General features: G+C 36.3%; 2 protein-coding genes and 1 long non-coding RNA gene across 3 annotated transcripts; 1 reads left to right on the top strand and 2 right to left on the bottom strand.

The window, feature by feature from the left end:
* Nucleotides 1-931: 931 nt before the first annotated feature.
* LOC145594684 (uncharacterized) lies at nucleotides 932-2,196 on the bottom strand. The gene is made up of 3 exons (XR_014102863.1): nucleotides 1,976-2,196; nucleotides 1,767-1,849; nucleotides 932-943 (listed from the first exon to the last, which is right to left on the bottom strand). It is a non-coding gene; the product is annotated as an uncharacterized LOC145594684 (long non-coding RNA).
* A 1,962-nt stretch (nucleotides 2,197-4,158) lies between these two features.
* Nucleotides 4,159-11,704, top strand: LOC145556935 (microtubule-associated protein 70-2-like). Its single transcript, XM_081618483.1, has 11 exons — nucleotides 4,159-4,732; nucleotides 4,855-4,940; nucleotides 6,003-6,068; nucleotides 6,150-6,320; nucleotides 6,409-6,579; nucleotides 6,711-6,866; nucleotides 7,285-7,431; nucleotides 7,613-7,684; nucleotides 7,771-8,298; nucleotides 8,387-8,574; nucleotides 11,157-11,704. Exons 1-11 carry the CDS (start codon nucleotides 4,438-4,440, stop codon nucleotides 11,194-11,196), a joined length of 1,920 nt encoding a protein of 639 aa, XP_081474609.1. The 5' UTR covers nucleotides 4,159-4,437; the 3' UTR covers nucleotides 11,197-11,704.
* Nucleotides 11,705-13,823: 2,119 nt separating this feature from the next.
* LOC145594590 (putative transmembrane ascorbate ferrireductase 3) lies at nucleotides 13,824-15,590 on the bottom strand. Its single transcript, XM_081650948.1, has 4 exons — nucleotides 15,348-15,590; nucleotides 15,201-15,249; nucleotides 14,409-14,608; nucleotides 13,824-14,309 (listed from the first exon to the last, which is right to left on the bottom strand). Exons 1-4 carry the CDS (start codon nucleotides 15,507-15,509, stop codon nucleotides 14,052-14,054), a joined length of 669 nt encoding a protein of 222 aa, XP_081507074.1. The 5' UTR covers nucleotides 15,510-15,590; the 3' UTR covers nucleotides 13,824-14,051.
* Between the last annotated feature and the right edge of the window lie 5,728 nt (nucleotides 15,591-21,318).

Genomic DNA, 21,318 nt, shown 5'->3' with positions numbered 1-21,318 from the left:
TCCAATGAAAATTAAGTATAGTGGTGGTCATATTGAAGATGACCACAGTAGAAACATCCTCAAAAAAGGGATGTAGAGCAAGTAAATCATGAAAGGAAAACAAATCTTAGAGCTGTTGCTCCCACAACATAAGCATGTCCAAGTTATGAGTCTCACTGCCCCATATATGCGTTTGTTTTAGAGCCCAATATATTCGGCAACCAATTAAACAAACAACTCTATAACTGAACTTCATGTAGTGCATCCTCTAAACTTCAACTTCATAATAGATCAAGTAGGCGGTAAATTCTAGCATTTGTAGGAAAAGATGCAAACTTCCATTACTGATAATAGGTCAACCATATAATGCACAACCAATAATGAGCATAAAATATCCTGAGTCATTGACTTTTATCACACATAAAAGGAGCCAAATTATAATCTATTCTACCATTAACAAAAACAACCAAATAAGTAGTATAAGAGGTCAAAGTAAATGGTTTTGAGTTAAGAGTAAGAAAAACTATACATAAAGTAAATAAACTATGATTACCTCTTTGATATGGCTCATTAATCAGGTTAAGATCCTCATGAAGGGTATGTCCTTTGTACCAGTCAAGGTTGTTAGACCTATTAATCATGTTGTTACCCTCAAAATAGAAAATGGGAATAAATGACAACTAATAACACAATCAAGAAAATAACAAGAAGTTCAATCACAAGGAGTTCTTCATGACAACTGATAACATAATAAAGAAATGCTTAAAATTAACTATATATCAGCCTCAACATCTCTAAGGTTAATAATGCAGCAAAGACATAACCAACATCAAAATTAGAGTGACCAAAGTTTTAAATGGCAGGAATCGACAATTTCCATAGAGTACTCGTTATAATCATGCAGTAGCTTGGTATAATTAATTGCTAGACTTACAGGACTAGTCACAGGGTCCTGGGCTCATCCCTACAAAACCAAGCAACCCAAGTCAGAACACAGATCAAACCCAAGTCATTGGAACAAGGCATGAATGAAAGATTCACACGAAGCCCCACATATCTGACAAGTGCAATCCGTTGTGACATGACAATAGTGTCAGCTCTAGGTCAGCATTTAGATGGTGTTAGCCAAGAAGAACAAAGTTATCTACTCAAATCAGTTTTCAAGATTAAAATAGCAGTGCAAGCAACACACTGAATTTTGGGTTGTTTTTGATGTGTGTGTGTGTGTGTGTGTGTGTGTGGCTATCAGTGTAAGAGGAAACATGCACTAGGCAAAGGTCTGCTGCCTTTGTAGGTTGGAAGTCACCTGCTCCATATTAAAAGTGTAGTCTACTACTAAATAATCCATGCACACAATTATATACCAAACTCAGTCCCTAACATCAACTCAAAAGTAACTACCATTAACTCAAAAGTAAATAAGACTAACTCAAAAGTAAATAAAACTAAATAATAAAATTCCTCCATGAATTTCACAAAACTAAATAATAAAACTCAGAAGATGTGCAGGAATCCAAAGAGTTTTTTTTTTAACATAATCAATTCTTGAAATTCACTTAAAGATTTAACGAAAATAACTCAAATATCAAACAAAATAATTGAATAAATTGTAAATTGTGGGAAACTACAACAACAACATAGTAGTATTATACAAATTCTTAGGATACACCCAGGAAAATCACAACAACAACATAGTAGTACTATACATTTCAAGCAAAAATCCTAATCAAAACAATTGAATCAACCAATTTAAAATAGTTAAATAAATCGTAAATTCAAATAATTACTTTATACGATGTCGGCAACGCTTTAGGATAGCTAAGATCTAACTCCTCCTTTATATCATCATTCAACATGATTCTTCAGCAATCTAATAATCAAAATGTTTATCACTTTTGGTCGCAGGAATTTCAATAAACTTGAATCAATCAAAACTACAAAGCATAAACCCTAATCGAATAAAAAAGAAAGAAAAAACACAAAACAAACAACTTACTTGTCCAGATTTAGTCACAGTATCAACAAAGATCGAAAAACAACTTCAAGAATTCACAAAATCACAAAATTATAATAAATAAAAAATAATTGCCTTAAAAAATGACGAAAATCAAAGATTCACAGCGAAAAAATTGATCAGCAAAGAAAAATCCCGATTTGAGAATGCAAAAGAGGAGAGATTTGAGAGTAGAGAGAGAAAGTGCAAGAGAGGAGAGAGAAACAAATGAGCTGCGAAAAGAACAGGTGAAAGGTCATTCAACTGGCAAAATTACCAAAACGCCCTTAATGAAATTGAAAAAGGCGGGTGAAACACAAGTCGTCGGATTAAGAGCAATCAACGATCACGATGAGTTCCTAGTTCCTATTATAGGACTTGGTTCCTATTATATATATATATATATATATATATATATATATATATATATATATATATATATATATAATATCAAGTATATATAATATCAAGTGTTACCATGAAATTATGTTTGGACAATGTGATCAATTATTGATCATCATTTTGTAGTATATATGACCTTCAAAAGAAGGCATACATCTAATTGTTCTGATAATTCAAAACAAAGCTACCGAATGAAATAGTGGTTAACACTTGTATTTTTCCACAAGTATGAAGAAATGAAGATGGCTCAATAAGTCCATGTGAAGATTTGAAGATTCAAGTTCAATTTGAAAGAATCAATCATCAAAAAGTGTTGTTCTGCTACATGGAAGAAGTTACCCAACCATATCGCGTCGGATTTATTGCACTGGAAGATTTTACGTTAATATGTTATGTATTCATCAGGGGAGGAAATACGCGCCGCACTTTTTTTTCCTTGACCATGGTTTTATGCCACATGGGGTTTTCATGGTAAGGTTTTTAATGAGGCACCAATGCAAGCGTATTACGAAAAATGATGTACTCTTTTTCCTTTACTATGTTTTTATCCCATAGGGTTTTTCGTAGTAAGGTTTTAACGAGGTACAATCTTCGATAATGGACATCCAAGGGGGAGTTTATGGAATATTGTGTGGATGCTTATTATATTTCTTGTATCATTCTAGAATATTCTACATAGATGTAGAGTTTAAATTCTTATTCAAGCAAACCATATATATATATATACTACGTATATACCCCATTAATGGAATAGAAATTAATGGAATAGAAATATACTGATCGATTCTCTCCCAATCTCTCTTATATTCCTTTATTTTACAACACTATGAGCAATTTTTTCTTTATTTTATTTTTATTTGGCTTAGGGAGTTTTGATGTCCACTATTTTTTGATCAACTGAATACTATACACGGAGTATACTTCTATCATTAGTTATAACCCGTACATTAGCATAGCTGCATGGGCATATATGAGTATTAATTTTTTTTGTCGTTTTTTTTAGAGATATGTGTTTTGGGTGTTTTTGTCCCTCGGGAGAGTTACGTCACGAAGTCTGGTCCGGCTGAGTTGTACCTGCAAAACAACGGAGACTCCGGGTGGTTGGAGCTCCACCTCCGACGATCAAGTTAGTAACTTGAAAGGGAATAAAGAATGCGGAAATTTAGGTGGGGATCTGTTTGGATTCCAAGCTCAGGTGTTTCTCTGATGAGAGAGAATGTGGGTGTAATAAATGATTGAATGTGTCCCCAAAATGGGGAAATATCTCCCTATTTATAGGGTCATTGGAGAATGTGCCCCAATCTAGGTCACTTGACCTAGATTTTAGTGGGCTGCGCCGTTTTACGACGTTTCTTGGAATTTGGGCCCTTGAAGGCCGCCATTTCAGGGATGTATCCAAGGGGGCCATGTGTCAAGAGGATATTAAACCACGTGGGCCATCTTGAACTAGACACGTGGCCTCCTCTCATTGGTCCACATATTTAGGGTATTTTTACCCTAAACAATATGCATGATAACATACTTGTTAATTAAAACGAAGAGAGTATTAGTTTGGAACCTCACTTGGTAGATCTAATTAGCAACTTAACGAAAAATAAATCAGTAACAAATTCAATGGTAATGTAATACACACAGAAACACAGAAATGTGATCTCTCTCACAATCACTGGGTCATGTCTGCTTAACAGCAAAGCGTCCCAGCTTAATTAATTCCCTCTCTTTCTCTCTCCTCACTTACTCTCTCTCTCACTCTCTCTCTGCTTAACTCTTCCTTACTGTAATTACTGTCTATTCTAAAAAAACAAAATCAAAATCAAAATCAAACCCCATTAAATAATTAAATTAAAAGTAATAAATAAATAAAAATGAAAAAAACCCAAAAAACAAAAACCCAGATTTGAAATACCTCCATTTCAATCCTCTTCCTCTGCCACATTGCAGAGAGAGAAACAAAAACAGAAAAATAAAGGAAGAATTTTTGTGGGTTTTTCATTTTGATCTTCAAAAACAAAAAAATTTAGTTTTTTTTTTTTTAAGGGGGTTTTCTTCCCCATTTCACAGCAATGGCTGAACATCATCATCTGGGTGATGAAGAGCTTAGTATTTCAATGGCTTCTTCTGAAAATAGTACTGAAATTTTACCAACAACAACTACTTCAACTATTCATACATTGTCACCGACAAACCCAACTCCTCCGCCGCCTCTTGCGGTGTCTGGATCGTTTAAAGAAGGCAAAAGTTCTTCCCGTCGACGCCCTTCTCGACGTCCGAGTCTTGATGCCGATGAGTTCTTGAATCTTCTTCATGGGTCGGATCCGGTTAAAGTGGAGCTAAATCGGCTTGAGAATGAAGTCAGAGGTCATAATGCTGATTTCGATTTCGAATTTGATCTTTTACTTTGTTCTCTTAGATTTTATTTTGATTTGGAATTTCGGGTTTTTGGTTTTTTTTTTTTTTTTTTTTTTTTTTTGGATTTGCAGATAAAGAGCGGGAACTTGCTGAAGCACAAGCTGAGATCAGAGCATTGAGGTTGTCTGAACGCCTTAGGGAGAAAGCTGTTGAAGAGGTTAATTAATTTTTATTTATTTATTTTACTTTATTAATTAAATTGAAAATTTGATTACACTTGTGGATTTTCTTCTATATTTGAAATATGCTATGTTTGGTAAATTCTGTCCGATTTTTGTGTAGAGGATTTTGTGAGATCTCATTGCTAAAATGTTAATTGGGTATTTTTTGCGAGAAATTCGGAGTTGGGAAAATTATATACTGTAAAACTTGCTGCATTGTCTTGATAAAATGGTATTATTATGTGAAAATGGGTGGAAATTTGAGACTTGAGTGACTCATCAAAGGTTTTCTGAGATTAGCCTCGAGGACCCGGAAAAGGACAGTGTTGTGGGATTACTAGAGGGATTACGGTTTGTGCTCTACGGTAATGAATGGATAGTTCAACATGGAGTTATTATGTTGACCGTCGATTCGTCAAAGCTTGGAGTGGTAGATCGATGTTAATGCCTGAGATATGGTTTTGTGGTGTGAGCCTGGCAGGTGATAGATATCTGTATGTGAATTATACTAGAGGATGCTTTGGAAAAAACCGCAAAGCAATCCGTCTTGTCTATACCTATAGCGATAAAGGGTTATGTGGTTCAGGACCATAGATTCAAGGAAAATGGATACTAATATTATGATGCCTCTTATATGTTTGAGAGGTTTCTAGAACTGATTTCAAGGTTGGTCTACTCATGAGGTTCTGTCGCTTTGATGCTCTCAGATTAGTAATTGACATTGACTGTAACGACTTGAAGACACATCATACTCTACAGCTGGGGAAGAAGAATTACCTTTTGTTCTGGGTAGAAGTATGGGTAACTTAAAACAGTATTGGTTTCTACCGATTTTAGGAGAATTTAAAAGCCACATCAGGATGAATAATAAGCTGTTTCAGAAAATCGATGAATAGAGAATGTAGCCGTGTAACGTGTTTTCTTGTTGAACCTTGTTTGTTTAATTACTTCATTTGGGTACTCTGAAGGATAACGTCTCTGATTGTCTTCTTACTTTTCTACGTAGTCCTTTGTTGTTTCAAAACTGACTCTGTTGTCTGTGTTTCCCTGAGAAATAGCTCACTGATGAACTGACGAAGGTGGATGAAAAACTTAAACTTACAGAAAATTCTTTAGAAAGCAAGGTAATGTATTAATATCTGTTGTCCTATTGGTATGTCATGTAAATCTGTGTTTACATCCATCTAAATAACAGTTGCTTTCAGAATCTAGAAATTAAGAAAATCAATGAAGAGAAGAAGGCATCTATGGCGGCTCAATTTGCGGCAGAAGCTACCCTTAGAAGAGTCCACGCTGCTCAAAAGGATGATGACATGCCTCCAATTGAAGCCATTCTTGCACCTTTAGAAGCTGAGCTTAAAATTGCTCGACAGGAGGTAACTAGCTCGGGCCTTCCATCAATTTTTGATGATTTACTGCAGTTTTCATTCAAGGATTTATTGAAAAGTTCATCTATTTTTGCAGATTGGGAAGCTGCAGGATGACAACAAAGCTTTAGATCGTCTTACCAAATCAAAAGAAGCTGCTTTATTGGAAGCTGAGAGGACAATTCAGTCGGCCCTTGCTAAAGCTTCAATGGTAGATGATCTTCAGAACAAAAATCAAGAATTGATGAAACAGATAGAAATATGTCAGGTATTTTTTTGTGATAAATTGCTTTTTTATTATTCATCGTGATGGCCTTTTCACTCTATGGAGTCTCCGAGTCTGTATTCAGTGAGTTATAAGTAGATAAAATTTATATGTAAAATGCGTGTGTTTGGCAGGAAGAAAATAAGATTTTGGACAAAATGCATCGACAGAAGGTTTCAGAAGTAGAAAAGCTAACCCAAACAGTACGGGAACTAGAGGAAGCTGTTCTTGCTGGTGGTGCAGCTGCTAATGCAGTGAGGGATTACCAGAGAAAAATGCAAGAAATGAGTGTACGTTTATTGTTTTTGAATTGTCCACTGGATGATACTAAATATTATACTTCCTCCGTTATTTTATTATTGCACCATAAAGGTTTGTCACAAGTTTTTTGGTAGTGGAAAAAATGATGAGAGAGTAAGGTAGAAATATAAAATTGCCCGTGTGATTGTATATACAAAATAAAAAGTAAGTGTTGAAAAGCAAGGGTATATTAGGTGTTTGTAGTGTGAACACAAATATCTCTTTACCTAAAATGGATATGGTGCAATTTTTGTGAAACACCTTAAAAGGCAAGTGGTGCAATATTAAAAAAACGGAGGAAGTATATATTTATTCATTTTATTTATTCTGTGACAAGGCATAAAAATGCCTTTGTTGTGAGAAGAGACTTTTCTGAACCTAGAGTCTCTGCTTTCTTCTGATCTGCAGGAAGAAAGAAAAACCCTGGACAGGGAGCTAGCTCGTGCGAAAGTAACTGCTAACAGGGTGGCCACAGTTGTAGCCAATGAATGGAAAGATTCAAATGATAAGGTGATGCCTGTTAAGCAGTGGCTTGAAGAGCGGCGATGTTTACAGGTATTTCTTGTATCTGTTAAACGCTTAACTACCTAAGGCTGACTGTACTTGGTTCATTTGCTCTTTATCAAGTTAGTTCATGTGCACATGTATGCGCTCACACAATAAAGAAAAAAGGAGAGAAGAAAATTGCTGTTAACTTTTACATAGTCAGTGTAATCCTTATAAAATATCATTTCAGGGAGAAATGCAGCAGCTTCGGGATAAACTTGCTATATCAGAGCGAGCAGCAAAATCTGAAGCCCAGTTGAAAGTAAGATAACCTCTTTGCAAAAAGGTGCTTTGATATCTGTTGTATCCTGCCTAGTTAAAGGTAAAACTTCTCTCTGCACTCTGCAGGAAAAGTTTCAGCTACGCCTCAAGGTGTTAGAAGAGAACCTGAGGGGAGTTTCAACTAATAGTAACCGATCTACACCTGAGGGAAGAAGTGTAAGTAATGGGCGTCGTCAATCCCTTGGAGGAGCAGATGTCATGTCCAAAGCTAATGGGTTTTTACCCAAGAGATCGCCGAGTCTTCAATCAAGATCTTCTTTAACTTCAAGTGCTAGTATGATGTTAAGACATGCAAAGGGGGTCTCAAAATCATTCGATGGTGGTACAAGGTCATTAGACAGGGGTAAAATCTTGTTAAATGGAAGTAGCTCAAACTATGCTGCCAACCAATCTTCTGAAGTATCAAAGGATTGTGAGCCTCAAAGTACTTCCCAGGAAAATTCTGATGAAAAGCCAAGTGAAGTACCGACAGCTGCTAAGGAAGATAGTGTCCCAGGTGTATTATATGATTTGTTACAAAAGGAAGTCGTTGCTCTGAGGAAGGCTGGTCTTGAAAAAGATCAAAGCCTTAAGGACAAGGATGATGCCATTGAGGTTGGTATTTATCGCTTGCTACATCATTCTTTATCTTTCAATTTATTATCTCTTTTCTTGTTGGTAAAAGGTTTGTGTTTTTTTATAGATGCTAGCAAAGAAAGTAGAGACATTGACAAAGGCTATGGAAGTTGAGGCCAAAAAGATGCGAAGAGAAGTAGCTGCTATGGAGAAGGAGGTTGCTGCCATGCGCTTAGAAAAGGAGCAAGAGAACAGAGCTAAGCGCTTTGGTAGTTCCAAGGGTCCCATGGCTAGCTCCCAGTTACTCGCTGGAAGGTCAGTGTTTTAAACTTCTATAGTTGGTCAGGCATGTTACAATTTTTCGTTACTCTAATGGATAAAGATTGGCCTATTCTAAATGGAACAGAAAAAATTTACCTGATCGGCTGACCTTATTCTTTTCTACAATAGAATGAAAACATGTTTTTTCTTAGGGATCACTAAAAATTAGAGCACTTTGGTAATAGGCTCCATTCTATCAATTTGTAAAATACAAATAGTTAGGTTATGTTAGGACTACAATGCCAAAAATTAGAACACTTTGATAATAGGCTCCATTCTATCAATTTACTATGTTTTACGGAGCAAGTCTCTATTCTGCATAACGTCTGGTCTAGTATAACATGAAATGAAGTACATATATGTGGGACTTTATACGGAGCGCTTGATTGACATGTTCTCCATCTAGAATTCCGCATAATTTGTTTCTTGGAACTTATGCAGTGGTTTAGGCGTTAAGCTCTTTTTGATTATTTTATAAACCATATGCTACTGCTTCACTGAGTATTTGTTTAGGATTACTATGAATAACCCAGCTAAATAATCACCTGCTTGCACTGTACAGGTCTAAGAAATTTGGTGATGGGAACAGATATAAATCTGTTCACTTGTCCGTTTTGTCATATCCTTGCTACTTAGTTTTTCCAAACCTTCCTTTAATTACTTTCTCACCCTTCTGATTCAGTAAGACTGTGGAAAACCATAAACTTATTGTACTTAAGGGGTGTTTGGCTAAGGGTGTATGGAAGGTAGCATATTTAATATGCATGTTGACACCAATTTTTCACATGAAATTTCATCAGACTTTGTTACTTAGCTTATCAGCCTCAGTAGGTAAATTTGTAAATAATTAAATATTCTTAGTAAGTTGCACATTACTCATCCATCTTTTAATCTGTTTTGTTATGTTGAAGAGGATCTGTCAGACAAGACCTTAATTGATAATTCTAAAATCTTTGATAGGATCTATCTAAGGTGTTGCCCAATCTGTTTAGTGTTAATTGCTAATGCTATCAAACAACCTTAGAATAGTGCAAGTTGTTTGTTTGACATATGAAGCAGTGTTAAAATATTGCTGTGTTCCAAGTAGGGCTTAACATCTGAGTGTCTAAAAATCATTGTGCACTCTTGTACAGTTATGCCCTTATTTACTGTCGTTTTTCCCTATGTTTCTAACTCTTACTTTTTTGCAAAAGTATATTACCCATTTAAAGTTGATTGCTGGTTCTTACACTAATTTTATAATAAATCGTTGTAAACTTTCATTTACCTTTACTCTTAGTTATTATTAGCCTTAGGCTTTCTGGAGCAGAAACCAACAACTTCTAGAAGTATTCTGTAGGTAAGTTAATCTTACTCATTGAAGACGAAACTTGCTCCAAAAAACAGAGATATCAAGGAAACATTAGTACGTTACTTGAAAATATTATACCTTTGCTGAGTAAAGGTTATCATAGTCCCTTCCCTCCATTCACTAAGTGTTCCGTGGCCTCACCTGTTCTCCTATAGTTAAGTCATTTTCTTAAACTCTAGTGACTGCCTTCTCCATCTCTTACCAAGTGCAATCTTCCACATTTGATACACAAATTTCTGCACGCATGGAGTATTTTGAGTATATACTTCATATCCTTCCTAACTCCTTCAAACCAAGTCCTTTTCGGTCTCCCTCTCCCTCGTTTAACCCTTCCATAGTCACACTATTCGTACTAGTTACATATTTGGTTATTTGCTTTTTTAAATACATAGGGTCATTCACTTATTCATTGTTGCTTTTCCCAGTTTTCTTATAATTTCCCCTTATGTAAGAGCTGCAAAATGGTATATTATCAAATTTTTTCTTGCATTTCCTCCCTAACAAAACAGCTACGAAAATGGATGATAACTAACAACAGAGAAGATGACTGACATTCCAATAAAAAAAAAAAAAAAAAAAAAAAGACAATTGACCCTTAACATTTAGCAAAGAACAAAATGTTTTGTGTTCCTTCATATAGAGACATTTCACATGTTTCCTAAGGAGCTTTGAAACTTTTGGGCAAACAATAAGAATCTTCTGTGAATGTCACAGTTATGTTTAGTGAGAGTTGAAAAGGTTGGGTTTAAATTAGGTGTATAGTCAGAGAGGTAAAAAAGCTAAATATTGTCCACTTTGGCCGTCTCAACATTATCAAACTGGGGAATTCCATGTATTTGTAGATCCTTATATCTATTTTCAGCTTATTCCAACGGCATAGTCTTCCCAAAATACTGATTCCTTTGTTTGGTTTCACTATAGAAAAAGATATTTTTGAAAATATACATTGAGGTAAATCTAGCATGATCCCACTTAACTATATTTTTCCTTGGCATAAATCACTATAATAATTTAAATGTTTTCTGAAAAAAATGAAGTATGTGAAGATTAGATTAAGGTTAGACTTGTATTTATTGCATCGAGATCATTTCATAAAGTTAACAAGGAACATGTGGAGTTCTAATGCTTGAAGCAGATTGGTTGTCATGAGTCATGATGGCAACATTATGCGGTGACCTTGTCTATGCAAGTCTAACTTTTGAACCACCAATTGTAATTTGTGCAGGGCTGCTGGACGAGGTGGTTTAACACGCAGCACTCAATAACAGCTAGCAAGAACAGCTTTAGGAGCTCTTTAGGAGTGAAACTGGACAGTTCTGCTCCAATGTGTCCTTTTCTTATTCTTTATATATCTTATTTGGTGATTGATTATAATATTGCAATCAGCATCCCAGTTATTCTGTATTGAGTGGAAATTATGGCATCCTTACTTGGTATGCTTCTGACGTTGACTGCTATCGCCGTATCGCATGCTGAGACTTTCGGGTTAAGGATATCGAAGTAACTAACCTTATGGCAAGAGTATTTTCAAATGGCAGTGGTGTGCTTGTTGTATAGATAGGGATATTAGTCTTCTAGCTCATGTGCTGGAGCCCCTTGTATTTGTAGTCAGCTAGTGTGATGTTTTTCAGGTTTGTTAATATTCTTGGAATCAGATCAAAATCAGAGTTGCAGTTTCTATTACCGTTTCTTATTGTTCCGTCTGCTTTCTTCTGTTGGTATTGTTTAAGCTAACAATGGAATCATATATAAGCGGAAATTTAATTTATTTTAGATTTTAATATGTAGAACTATCAAAGATTGATCTGATCCAAAGATACTAAACCAATGTGATGCATCAATCTATTCTCAAGTTTGATCTGTATGGACTCACTGATTTTATACAGCCATTTTCTAACTAGACCCTATTTGAATATGCTCGATTCACGATCTCGAGTTTCAAATATAAATTTTTAGGTTAAAATTGGCTCTAGCATCTCCATTTCTAAAAGTTCTTTTCATTTTGACTCTGCATGTTTGACAATGCATTACTTTGAGAATATTCACTAATGATTTAGGTCTAAAACAATCATAATTTAGGCCTTTTTTAAAAAAATTAAGCGATGAGGGTAATAAATCTTTAAAAGTGATTGAGATTAGGCCTAAGGGAGTAAATCATTAAGAGAAGTGAAAATAGAACATATGAATAATGCAAGAATTAATGTGTTACAAGTGAATAAAACGAAGGAATGGGATAGTAGTTGAAATGGAAAAGAATAATGCCTAACTTTTGGGCGAACAAGGCAAATACATAGCTTCTTCACCTACTTCCTTTTGTTTTTGCCAAATTGATATGGTAAAATCTCCACTCTAGTTTTAGCCATGAAGATGGTTCTAACACTTCTAAGGTAATGACGAAAAGACCGTGCTAAACTCCATCAATATCATTCATGCATCTTAAGCATACTTTATTAAGTTACTAGGTGGCCACGTGCCCCTTGTTTTTCAATACAAAATAGGATTAGGCTAAATTTTTTTAGCTTCCTTTACTTTTGGTCATGTTTGGGATGGATGAACTTCAAATATTATCATTTGCCCTCATTTTATATTATCTCAACTTATCAATTCCTATATTAATTTGATGTAAACTTATTAACCCTTATCTTGTTTCTTTTAATTTGTTTTGAAACCATCCTTGTTTTTTTTTTTTACTTGCAACACTTTGGATCACACACCATTATGTATTCCATCACTTCAGCCGTTTTTGATAATTTATTGTTGAGAAAAGCTATAATTATTTAATAACTTGATAGATTTGTCTCGATTTCGTGTTATAAGTGTAAAAAATTAGAGGAAGTATTCTCTTATCTTATATAATTTGAAATAATTTAAGCTTATAGATCTAAATAAAAATTAAGAATAAAATAAATTAGGATCCAGCCTAAATAAGAAGTAATCCCTTTTTAAGTCTTTGAGCATGACCAATATTTGCCAACTTCCTTGTAAAGTGTAGTGCTCTAGACCTGTAGTACGTCCATCCAATAGTACAATATTATTGGATCCCAATCTTACAACTTAAGGTAAGAAGAATACTTTATACTTACTCCATGCACAACAAAGTCAAGCTACTTATTATTCAACATTTCAACTGGAATGAGAAATATATATCAATTTTTAATTGAAATAACACACACAATAATCTGGAAGCCTCCACAATCTGGATGGATGAAGCTTAACATTGATGGAGCTTGGTTGTCTTCTGATAAAGGTGGTGGAGGAGGAGTTTTCAGGAATGCTCAGGGTGAATGGTATTTTGGTTACTCAAGCAAGTACAATGCCCCCAGTGCTTTAGGTGCAGAGCTGTATGCTCTAAGGGAAGGGCTTAACTTTGCACAGGCTGCCTTTGAAGTACTTGGAAGTGGAGACTGATGCTCAAGAGATAAAAAGCTTGCTCAACAGAGAAGGGGATAATATGAATCATGAATTATCTGCTCTCATCATTGATGTAGCTAGAGCCCTGAACAACAAGAACATGGTAATTGTGTTTAGCGCTATCCCCAGGGAGCTTAATTCTGTAGCTCACTATTTGGCTAATTTAAATATGCTATGTCAATGAGTTTGGGCCATACTCCTCATTATGCTTGCCCTACCAGTGCAGTTGCTGCTTTCGAAGAGGATCTGAGAGCTCTGCAGGATGCTCCCACTGCTTAGTTCCTCCAGTTTATTTAGTTTATCTTCTGCTTTGTCTATAAACAATATTTTATTTTCAGTTTTAAGATACTATGGTTACTTTTGGAATCATAGAGTGCATTTTGCAATCAACATCTCTATGGTTGTTCTGATGTAATTATTAGGGCTTTGCCCAAGTAATATATTTGCTTCCTTTTGTGTTAAAAAAAAAACACACACAATAATCTCTTATTTAATATAAACAAATAAATGATTTTATGTGTGCATCGCAAATGCAAAATGCACATATCATAACATAAACTCGTCCAACTAACAATCCAACAAACTCAAAGAATAAGTTACACTTTCATCACTTCAATAATATGAATATGTTTGTATGCACAACCCAGAAAAAAAAAATATATATATACTACAATCTTAGAACACCAGAAATTCACAAGAATAAAACATCTCAGTAATAGTGAGATAAGGCGATAACTAGATCAACGCTAATGCCAAAGATCAGAATCGCGAGGCCGGTAAAGTTGATCAATCGACCTTCACTGCTGCTTGCCAATTTAAGGATAGTAAACAATTGCATAAGCCCTGTTTCAGCTGTGCATATTGCGAAGTACAGCAATGCTCTCCCGAAGCACACATGCCACGGTGCTAACCTTGCTCTTGTAGCGCCTGGCCTTGGTAACCAAAATGTGACAAACCCGAAGAACCACTACAATTGTACAATAATTGGATTGTAACAAGTCTGAATTCGAGACGAATCCAATAGTAATAATGCAAACATCATGGATGGAGTTTAGATTTTTTTTACCTGGATTCCGTAAACAATGAAGGTTCCGAGACCTATCCAAGAATGCAAGCTGTACATGTTGGTAACGTTTGCCTTGTAATGGTACTTAAAGGCAGCATATACGCCAATAATTCCCAGTGTAATCGCTATTACGTGCATTAACATGTGTGTCAACTTTTGCATCCGTGCTTCTGCATTTATGCTCTTGTACACCATCATGGCTACCCAAATTATTTATACATGCAACAAAATTTTAGGATTAAATATGAAAAACCACAAATATATGACTTGCTATATATTGCTCTACAACCTGGGGCTCATATATAATAATAATAATATCAACTTTAGGGCCATTAAAACTAACTATGGCTTATTATTGTACTTAAAGTTATCCCTTCAATTGTGCCCTTAATTATAATGCAAATTGCATTCCCTAGTCCAATTGCTAGTAGTCCAGGATAGGTTTATGATACTCTATCGTTGTACTTGTATTATTCGTATTTAATAGATTAAAACTAGGCATGTGTGTTTTGGGCGGATTTTATCGGCCGAAATTTTTTATTTTTTGGGCAGCTTGGACATACGCTTTTATGTATTCTTAGTTATTTTTTTGGATCGGCCTGAAAAAACCCACTTACTTCAGCCATTTTGGGGAGTCTGGACATGTGATATCTGGCCCAAATCTTGACCCGACCTGAGAAATGGGTTGATTTTTTTTTTTTTATCTCTGACCCGACCCGACCCTCACTTTGATCAAGTCTAATTAAATTAAGACATCGGGAGCTGAGGAGGTGCTGAGGGTGGCGTAATTACCTTGACCAGCAAAGAATATGAAACCAAAGAACATGAGAAAAATATGAACCTGCACAAAAATATAATAGTCATCGTACTTAGTCAAACGATAATGAATTCATTAACAAACTAAGCTAAAATCCATATTATAAGAAATCAGCATCTAACATTGAGAATACGGTATGGATTATCGGAATCAAGACCAAGACCGCCACGATAATGCAACAGCCAAACTAACAACAAGATAATAGACAAAATTCCAAAGAAATGTGCCACCGGTGTAATGCTAGATGCTCGTCTTCTGTACCACTCTCTCTCGATAGCATCCATGGTTGTATTCGCGTATGTATGTATCACTTAGTTTTTTCGGTATGTTAGTTATGAATTGGTGATGATTATAGTGGTAAGAGTTATAGTATATATATGGAGAAATAAAGTAAAAATTCTTTAGATATAAAACTATGGAAAGTATAGTAATCAAGGAGCAGGTTGCTGATTTTTCAGCTTTGGGATTGCTTTTATAACAGGTTTGGCATATTTATGTATGCTGCAAAGTTACTATATTATGAATTTAGCTTTTGTAAACAACAAATTTTACTATACACTGGCCTTATAATCTTAGCTGTATGTTTATATGTAAAATATTCTTGAGCTGATCTTATCAAAGAAGGATTGTAATTCTAATGATTCCTCTGTAAACAAGTTGTTTCTGTCTGGATCCGATTACCCGAGAGTCCGAACCCGAGATCTTGATACTCCTATCGGCAAACTGAGAACCTATACAATGAACAGAAGTTAGCTAACCCCGGGGTGATCTGGGGATAACCACTCCGATGATAAAGTTAGAATGTGTTTAAGAAAGAGAAGGTAAGTAAGAGAGAGAAAGTAGAGAGAGAGAGAGAGAGAGTAATAAATGTTTACCATTTAATGAAGCTTAACCTACTATTTATAATAAATTTCATGACAGGTGGCTACGAGGCATGCAAGGCTTTACTTGCCAAGTGTCAATGATAAAGTTGTCACGTGCCAAGTATCGAAAAGTCGATATGGCCGATATGTTTGCTTTATGGAACATATCAGCCCTTTTCACATATCATCCCATACAACTAGCCCCCCCAAGTGAGGACGTTGTATTACTGATCGACGTTCTCACTTTAGGATATTGGCTAAACTTTGGCTTCGTTTTGTTTGCATTTCTCAATTTTATGTTATGTTCAGGCTTTCTTTTTCTAGTAATAAAGTGTGATATATAAACTGATTTGGTATAATACTATGTTTCTTGTACTCTGTCGAGCATATTTGCAAAAATATGTACTGTAATATTTAGGATGGCTTCTGGTCTACTTAATAAAAGAATTAGGAGCGAAAAATCTCCGTTTCCCCCCAAGTGACCTTGTGTACCGATAAGTCACAAGGTCAACTTAATAAAAGAATTGGGAGCGAAAAAACTCCGTTTTCCACCCAAGTGACCCTGTGTACCGATAAGACACAAGGTCTACTTAATAAAAGAATTGGGAGCGAAAAAACTCCGTTTTCAACCCAAGTGACCTTGTGTACCGATAAGACACAAGGTCTACTTAATAAAAGAATTGGGAGCGAAAAAACTCCATTTCCCCCCCCAAGTGACCTTGTGTACCGATAAGACACAAGGTCTACTTAATAAAAGAATTGGGAGCGAAAAAAATCCAATTTCCCCCCAAGTGACCTTGTGTACCGATAAGACACAAGGTCTACTTAATAAAAGAATTGGGAGCGAAAAAACTCCGTTTCCCCCCCAAGTGACCTTGTGTACTAATAAGACACAAGGTCTACTTAATAAAAGAATTGGGAGCGAAAAAACTCCGTTTTCTCCCCAAGTGACCTTGTGTACTGTAGGCGTCGCTCGAAGTGCGCCTACGTTAAAAGCATGTGTGAATATGCTTAGCACTCATAGGAAGTGGGAATTGACATAATACGATAAAGGACACGATTAGGGACAAGGAAAGTAGGGAGCCGCCAACAAGTTTTTAAGGAACTTGTAAACCGTTCACGGATCATAAAAGGCAACCACGAATAAGGGACAACGATAGGCAACAACGATTGACCCGTGAAGGTTACACCCCATTCATAATCCATGATATTACTAACTCCATATGGTTCGGAACCACGAAAGGAGGATCGGGGATGATGGTACGAAGTGAGTCATGGAGTCACATTCGCCCGTATTGGCCTCTACTCGATTCTTATAGTGAAAAGTGATTCCTGCGATCTCAAAGGCATACAAACAAAATATTCAATTCGCTCCAAACTATTATTAAGCTAAATTGGTTTAATATTAATGCACACATTATTCTAAAATATTGTGATCACTTCAATTAAACAACAAGATTAAAAAGGAACCTAAACCGGTTGTCCAAATTATCTTATTAGGCGTGATTTTCAATTACATATTCCCTTTAAACATGCAATATGGTGATCATAATAATAATAGAACAACATTAATATTGGAATCAATTCAACAATAATAGCGTTAGTCAAATTAAATATGAAATAACCTAATCATGATACTAGCAATAAGAAAATAAAATAAGAGTAATTAAATTAATTAATTACTCACATTCCGCGCGTTCCTTTAAATTGCTACATCATGAATAAACTGTTAGTAACTTCAATAAAAAATATAAAGTAAATGGAAATTAAATTAAATAAATATTAGATTTGATTTGGTCTAAATCCTCAGTTATTTGTACCTTTCACGCCTTGGTTTAAGGACGGAACCTCGGGTTAAGTATAGACTCCTTGGAGTGCTTAGGGAAATTGTTATGAAAGAATAAGGAGGCTAGAAATTAGGTTAAAGAGGGAGAAGAGAATGATTTTTGGTGTAAGGTGAGAGAGAATGATTATTGGTGCCCCGTACATCAGAAATGAGGGGGTATTTATAGAGAAAATGTGCTGAGGGAGCACACGGAACCCTAAAATGATAAAAACCCTAAAAAAGTATCCCGCGACACGACAAAGTGTACCGTGACACGGGAAATCCCACCGTCAGACGGGAAACTTTCCCGTGACACGGTACAAATTTGCGTGACACGGGAAATATTTAGGTTACGGGAAGGAAAACGCGTTAAGGGTTTACGCGGAAAAGACACGGAATGTCCCGTGACACGGCACAGGTACCGTGACACGGCACAGGTACCGTGACACGGCAGTATCCACCGTGACACGGTACAGTGCACCGTGTCACGGTATGGGAGACGCGGAAATTACACGGAAACAGCTCCGTGTCACGGGGAATCCCACCGTCAGACGATGTAAATTCCCGTGACACGGTGGAAAATGCCGTGACGCGGGAGTTGTTTAGGTACTAAGAACGCAAATAGGACACGGAATAGCCCCGCGTCACAGCAAGGGCACCGTGTCACGGGGATTCCCACCGTCAGACGGTGCAATTTCCCGTGACACGGTGGAATTGCACTGTGCGCGGTGATTCCAGGTTTTTACCCGTTTTTAAAACCATCATAACTTTTGATCCGTAACTCGGAATGAGGCATATAATATATTATTGGAAAGCTTATAAAGTCTACTTTCCAACCCAATTAGAATCAAGTCAAAATAATATGTAAATTTTAAGATATGGCCGTTTTAGTGGAAGGGTGTCGGTTTTAGGCCGAGTTTGGTGTTTTGCTCATATTTTTTTTCGTTATAGCTCGGAATTAGGCTTATGATATATGGTTGTAAAGCTTATTTAAAGGCCTATACAAAAAAATAATAATTGGATCAAAATTGTATATCCATAAAATCAGTTTCTCTCAGTGGACACGAAAAGTGGAAAATAGGTTATGGTTTAGGGAAATGAGCTAGAAATTGGATTGGTTCATGAAATATATTGGATAGAACATGTATTTAAGCACCCCAAAGATTAAATACTCAACTCGACCAATAATGGCTGTGAAAGGTGTTCATCAACGGGTTTGGCTTTGGGGAGACATTTTTAGGTGTCTACAGAAGCCCCCACTTTGATTGAGTTTGTAGAAACGTCAGTTTCGAAAACGATAGTCAAAGTAGGCGATAGGGACGAAGAATGATTAAAGACGTTCTGCGATCCTAAATCATTCAGTATACGCCGATACCTGCAGAAAAATGTTAGTTCTACAGATAAAAGAGTAAAGGGATATAATGCTTATCTAACACCAGTGTATTGGTGGCAAATGAGCTTGGTAGCTTCCTATGCTTGAAGGAATCCACCGGATGACGTCTGTTGAAACGCTTTCCATGCCTGAGGAAAGCCGACTGAGGAGTTTGGTAGTTTTCTAAGCCTGAAGAAACCTACCGGATAATACTTTCCATGCTTGAGGAAAGTCGACGTTTGAATTTGGTGTCATTCTATGCTTGAAGAAATCCACCGATGATGCTTTCCATGCTTGAGGAAAGCCGACTTGGCGGTTTTCTATATTTGAAGAAAAATCCACCGATAACGCTTTCCAAGCTTGAGGAAAGCCGACTTGGCGGTTTTCTATACTTGAAGAAAAAACCACCGATAACGCTTTCCAGGCCTGAGGAAAGCCGACTGATGAATATGGTGTCATTCTATGCTTGAAGAATTCCACCGATAATGCCTTCCATGCTTGAGGAAAGCCGATTTGGTGGTTTTCTATACTTGAAGAAAAATCCACCGGATAATACTTTCCATACTTGAGGAAAGTCGAAAGATGATGAGATTGCAAGTCTCTGTGTATCGAGAACCTTGCGTCATGAAATGATGGTGGTCCGCTTGTCCCCGGACGTGGGCTGTAGATGGTCCGCTTGTCCCCGGACGTGGGTTGTAGATGGTCCGCTTGTCCCCGGACGTGGGCTGTAAATGGTCCGTTTGTCCCCGGACGTGGGCTGTAGATAAGACCTGCAAAAATAAATTTGCCAATGGACTCGTATATACTGTGATTGACTTGACCACTAACTTGACCAAGTTTGACTTGATGTGACATGACATGTGTATGACTTGTGAGTGTGTGTGTGTGTGTGTAGACACAAGCAAACGAAGATGCAAAAGAAAAAAATTTTCCGTCAATTTTTGTCATGAGTGGAGGGTACCGACTTTCTCCCGAAAAAAAAGATGTGAAAACTGAACTTTTATTTTCGAACTTCCCTCGATGAGAAAATTTGGAAAAAGTTTTTTTTTTAACTTCCCCAAAAGAAAAGACGCGAAAAAGGAAAGAAGTTTTGAACTTCCTCGTTGAGCAAGACAAAATGAATCGCATGGATTGGATTGCTTTTCTTGAAAGTAATGTATGCATGATGCATGTTCTTAGGCCAGGAGGCTAAGGACAATTACATCATGTGACACAATAGATGAATGAACTTAAGTCATGGAGCTAAGCATCAAGAAACGATCTTGAACGTCACTTAGGTCTGGAAGCTAAGCACGTATACAGATGAAGTGATTATTGCATAATGAACGTTGCTTAGGTCAAGGAGCTAAGCACGATATGCTTTGTATGATTAAAAATCATTGATATATAAATGTTTCTTAGTACATTATGCGATGCATGAAATAATGAACATTGCTCAGGTCAAGAAGCTAAGCAAGTATACAATGTTTCTTTTAATGAATGTTGTCTTGAAAGATGATGAAGCATGCGCGTTAGGGAAACAAGATTTCATGATAAAGGGTTCCTAAGGGAAAGATGATATGGATATGTATGTGTGAAAGAAGTGTGTGAAAGTGATACTAAGACTGGCTGCAAAGGTTACGGTGATGGAAATTTATGTGAGAAGAGTCAAAATGGTGACTCTTTAGGCTGGGTAAGCTAATGTGATGTGGGTTCAAGCCCACAAGTCTAGCTCTAAATGGGTAGGTATATAGAGATAAGCATTGGATATTCTTTGACTCGATCATGTATAGATATGAATATGAATGTGGCCGCACCTCAATGTGAGGTTGCCTACGTATCCGTTAGGAATCAGGCCGAACGTAGCTCTAACCGAACTTTGCACAAGTGTATGTACACCTCAAAGAGGTCTTTCAAGGGTTTTAATGTGGTTAAGTTGATGGTTTAAGGGAGAAAGGGGTAAAAGGCTCAAGACCCGAGAGAAGCTCCCAAGATGTGTAATTGTGAATTTGAAAATTTTGAATTTTGCAAGTTTATTTTCAGTATATTTTTTT

The sequence above is a fragment of the Chenopodium album genome, chromosome 1 (assembly GCF_948465745.1).
Source record: "Chenopodium album chromosome 1, dcCheAlbu1.1, whole genome shotgun sequence".
Lineage (NCBI taxonomy): Eukaryota > Viridiplantae > Streptophyta > Magnoliopsida > Caryophyllales > Amaranthaceae > Chenopodium > Chenopodium album.
This window is presented reverse-complemented; position numbering and strand designations above follow the sequence as displayed.

Bases quoted from the DNA above. Each gene is read 5' to 3' on its own strand.
- LOC145594590 (XM_081650948.1), bottom strand. From the start codon at position 15,509: ATGGATGCTATCGAGAGAGAGTGGTACAGAAGACGAGCATCTAGCATT. The intron at 15,250-15,347 runs GTTAGATGCTGA...ATTTTTGTGCAG, and splicing joins ATCCATACCGTATTCTCAAT to GTTCATATTTTTCTCATGTT. The intron at 14,310-14,408 runs GTAAAAAAAATC...GTACAATTGTAG, and splicing joins TCATTGTTTACGGAATCCAG to TGGTTCTTCGGGTTTGTCAC.
- LOC145556935 (XM_081618483.1), top strand. From the start codon at position 4,438: ATGGCTGAACATCATCATCTGGGTGATGAAGAGCTTAGTATTTCAATG. The intron at 6,069-6,149 runs GTAATGTATTAA...AGTTGCTTTCAG, and splicing joins AAAATTCTTTAGAAAGCAAG to AATCTAGAAATTAAGAAAAT. The intron at 6,580-6,710 runs GTATTTTTTTGT...TGTGTTTGGCAG, and splicing joins AACAGATAGAAATATGTCAG to GAAGAAAATAAGATTTTGGA.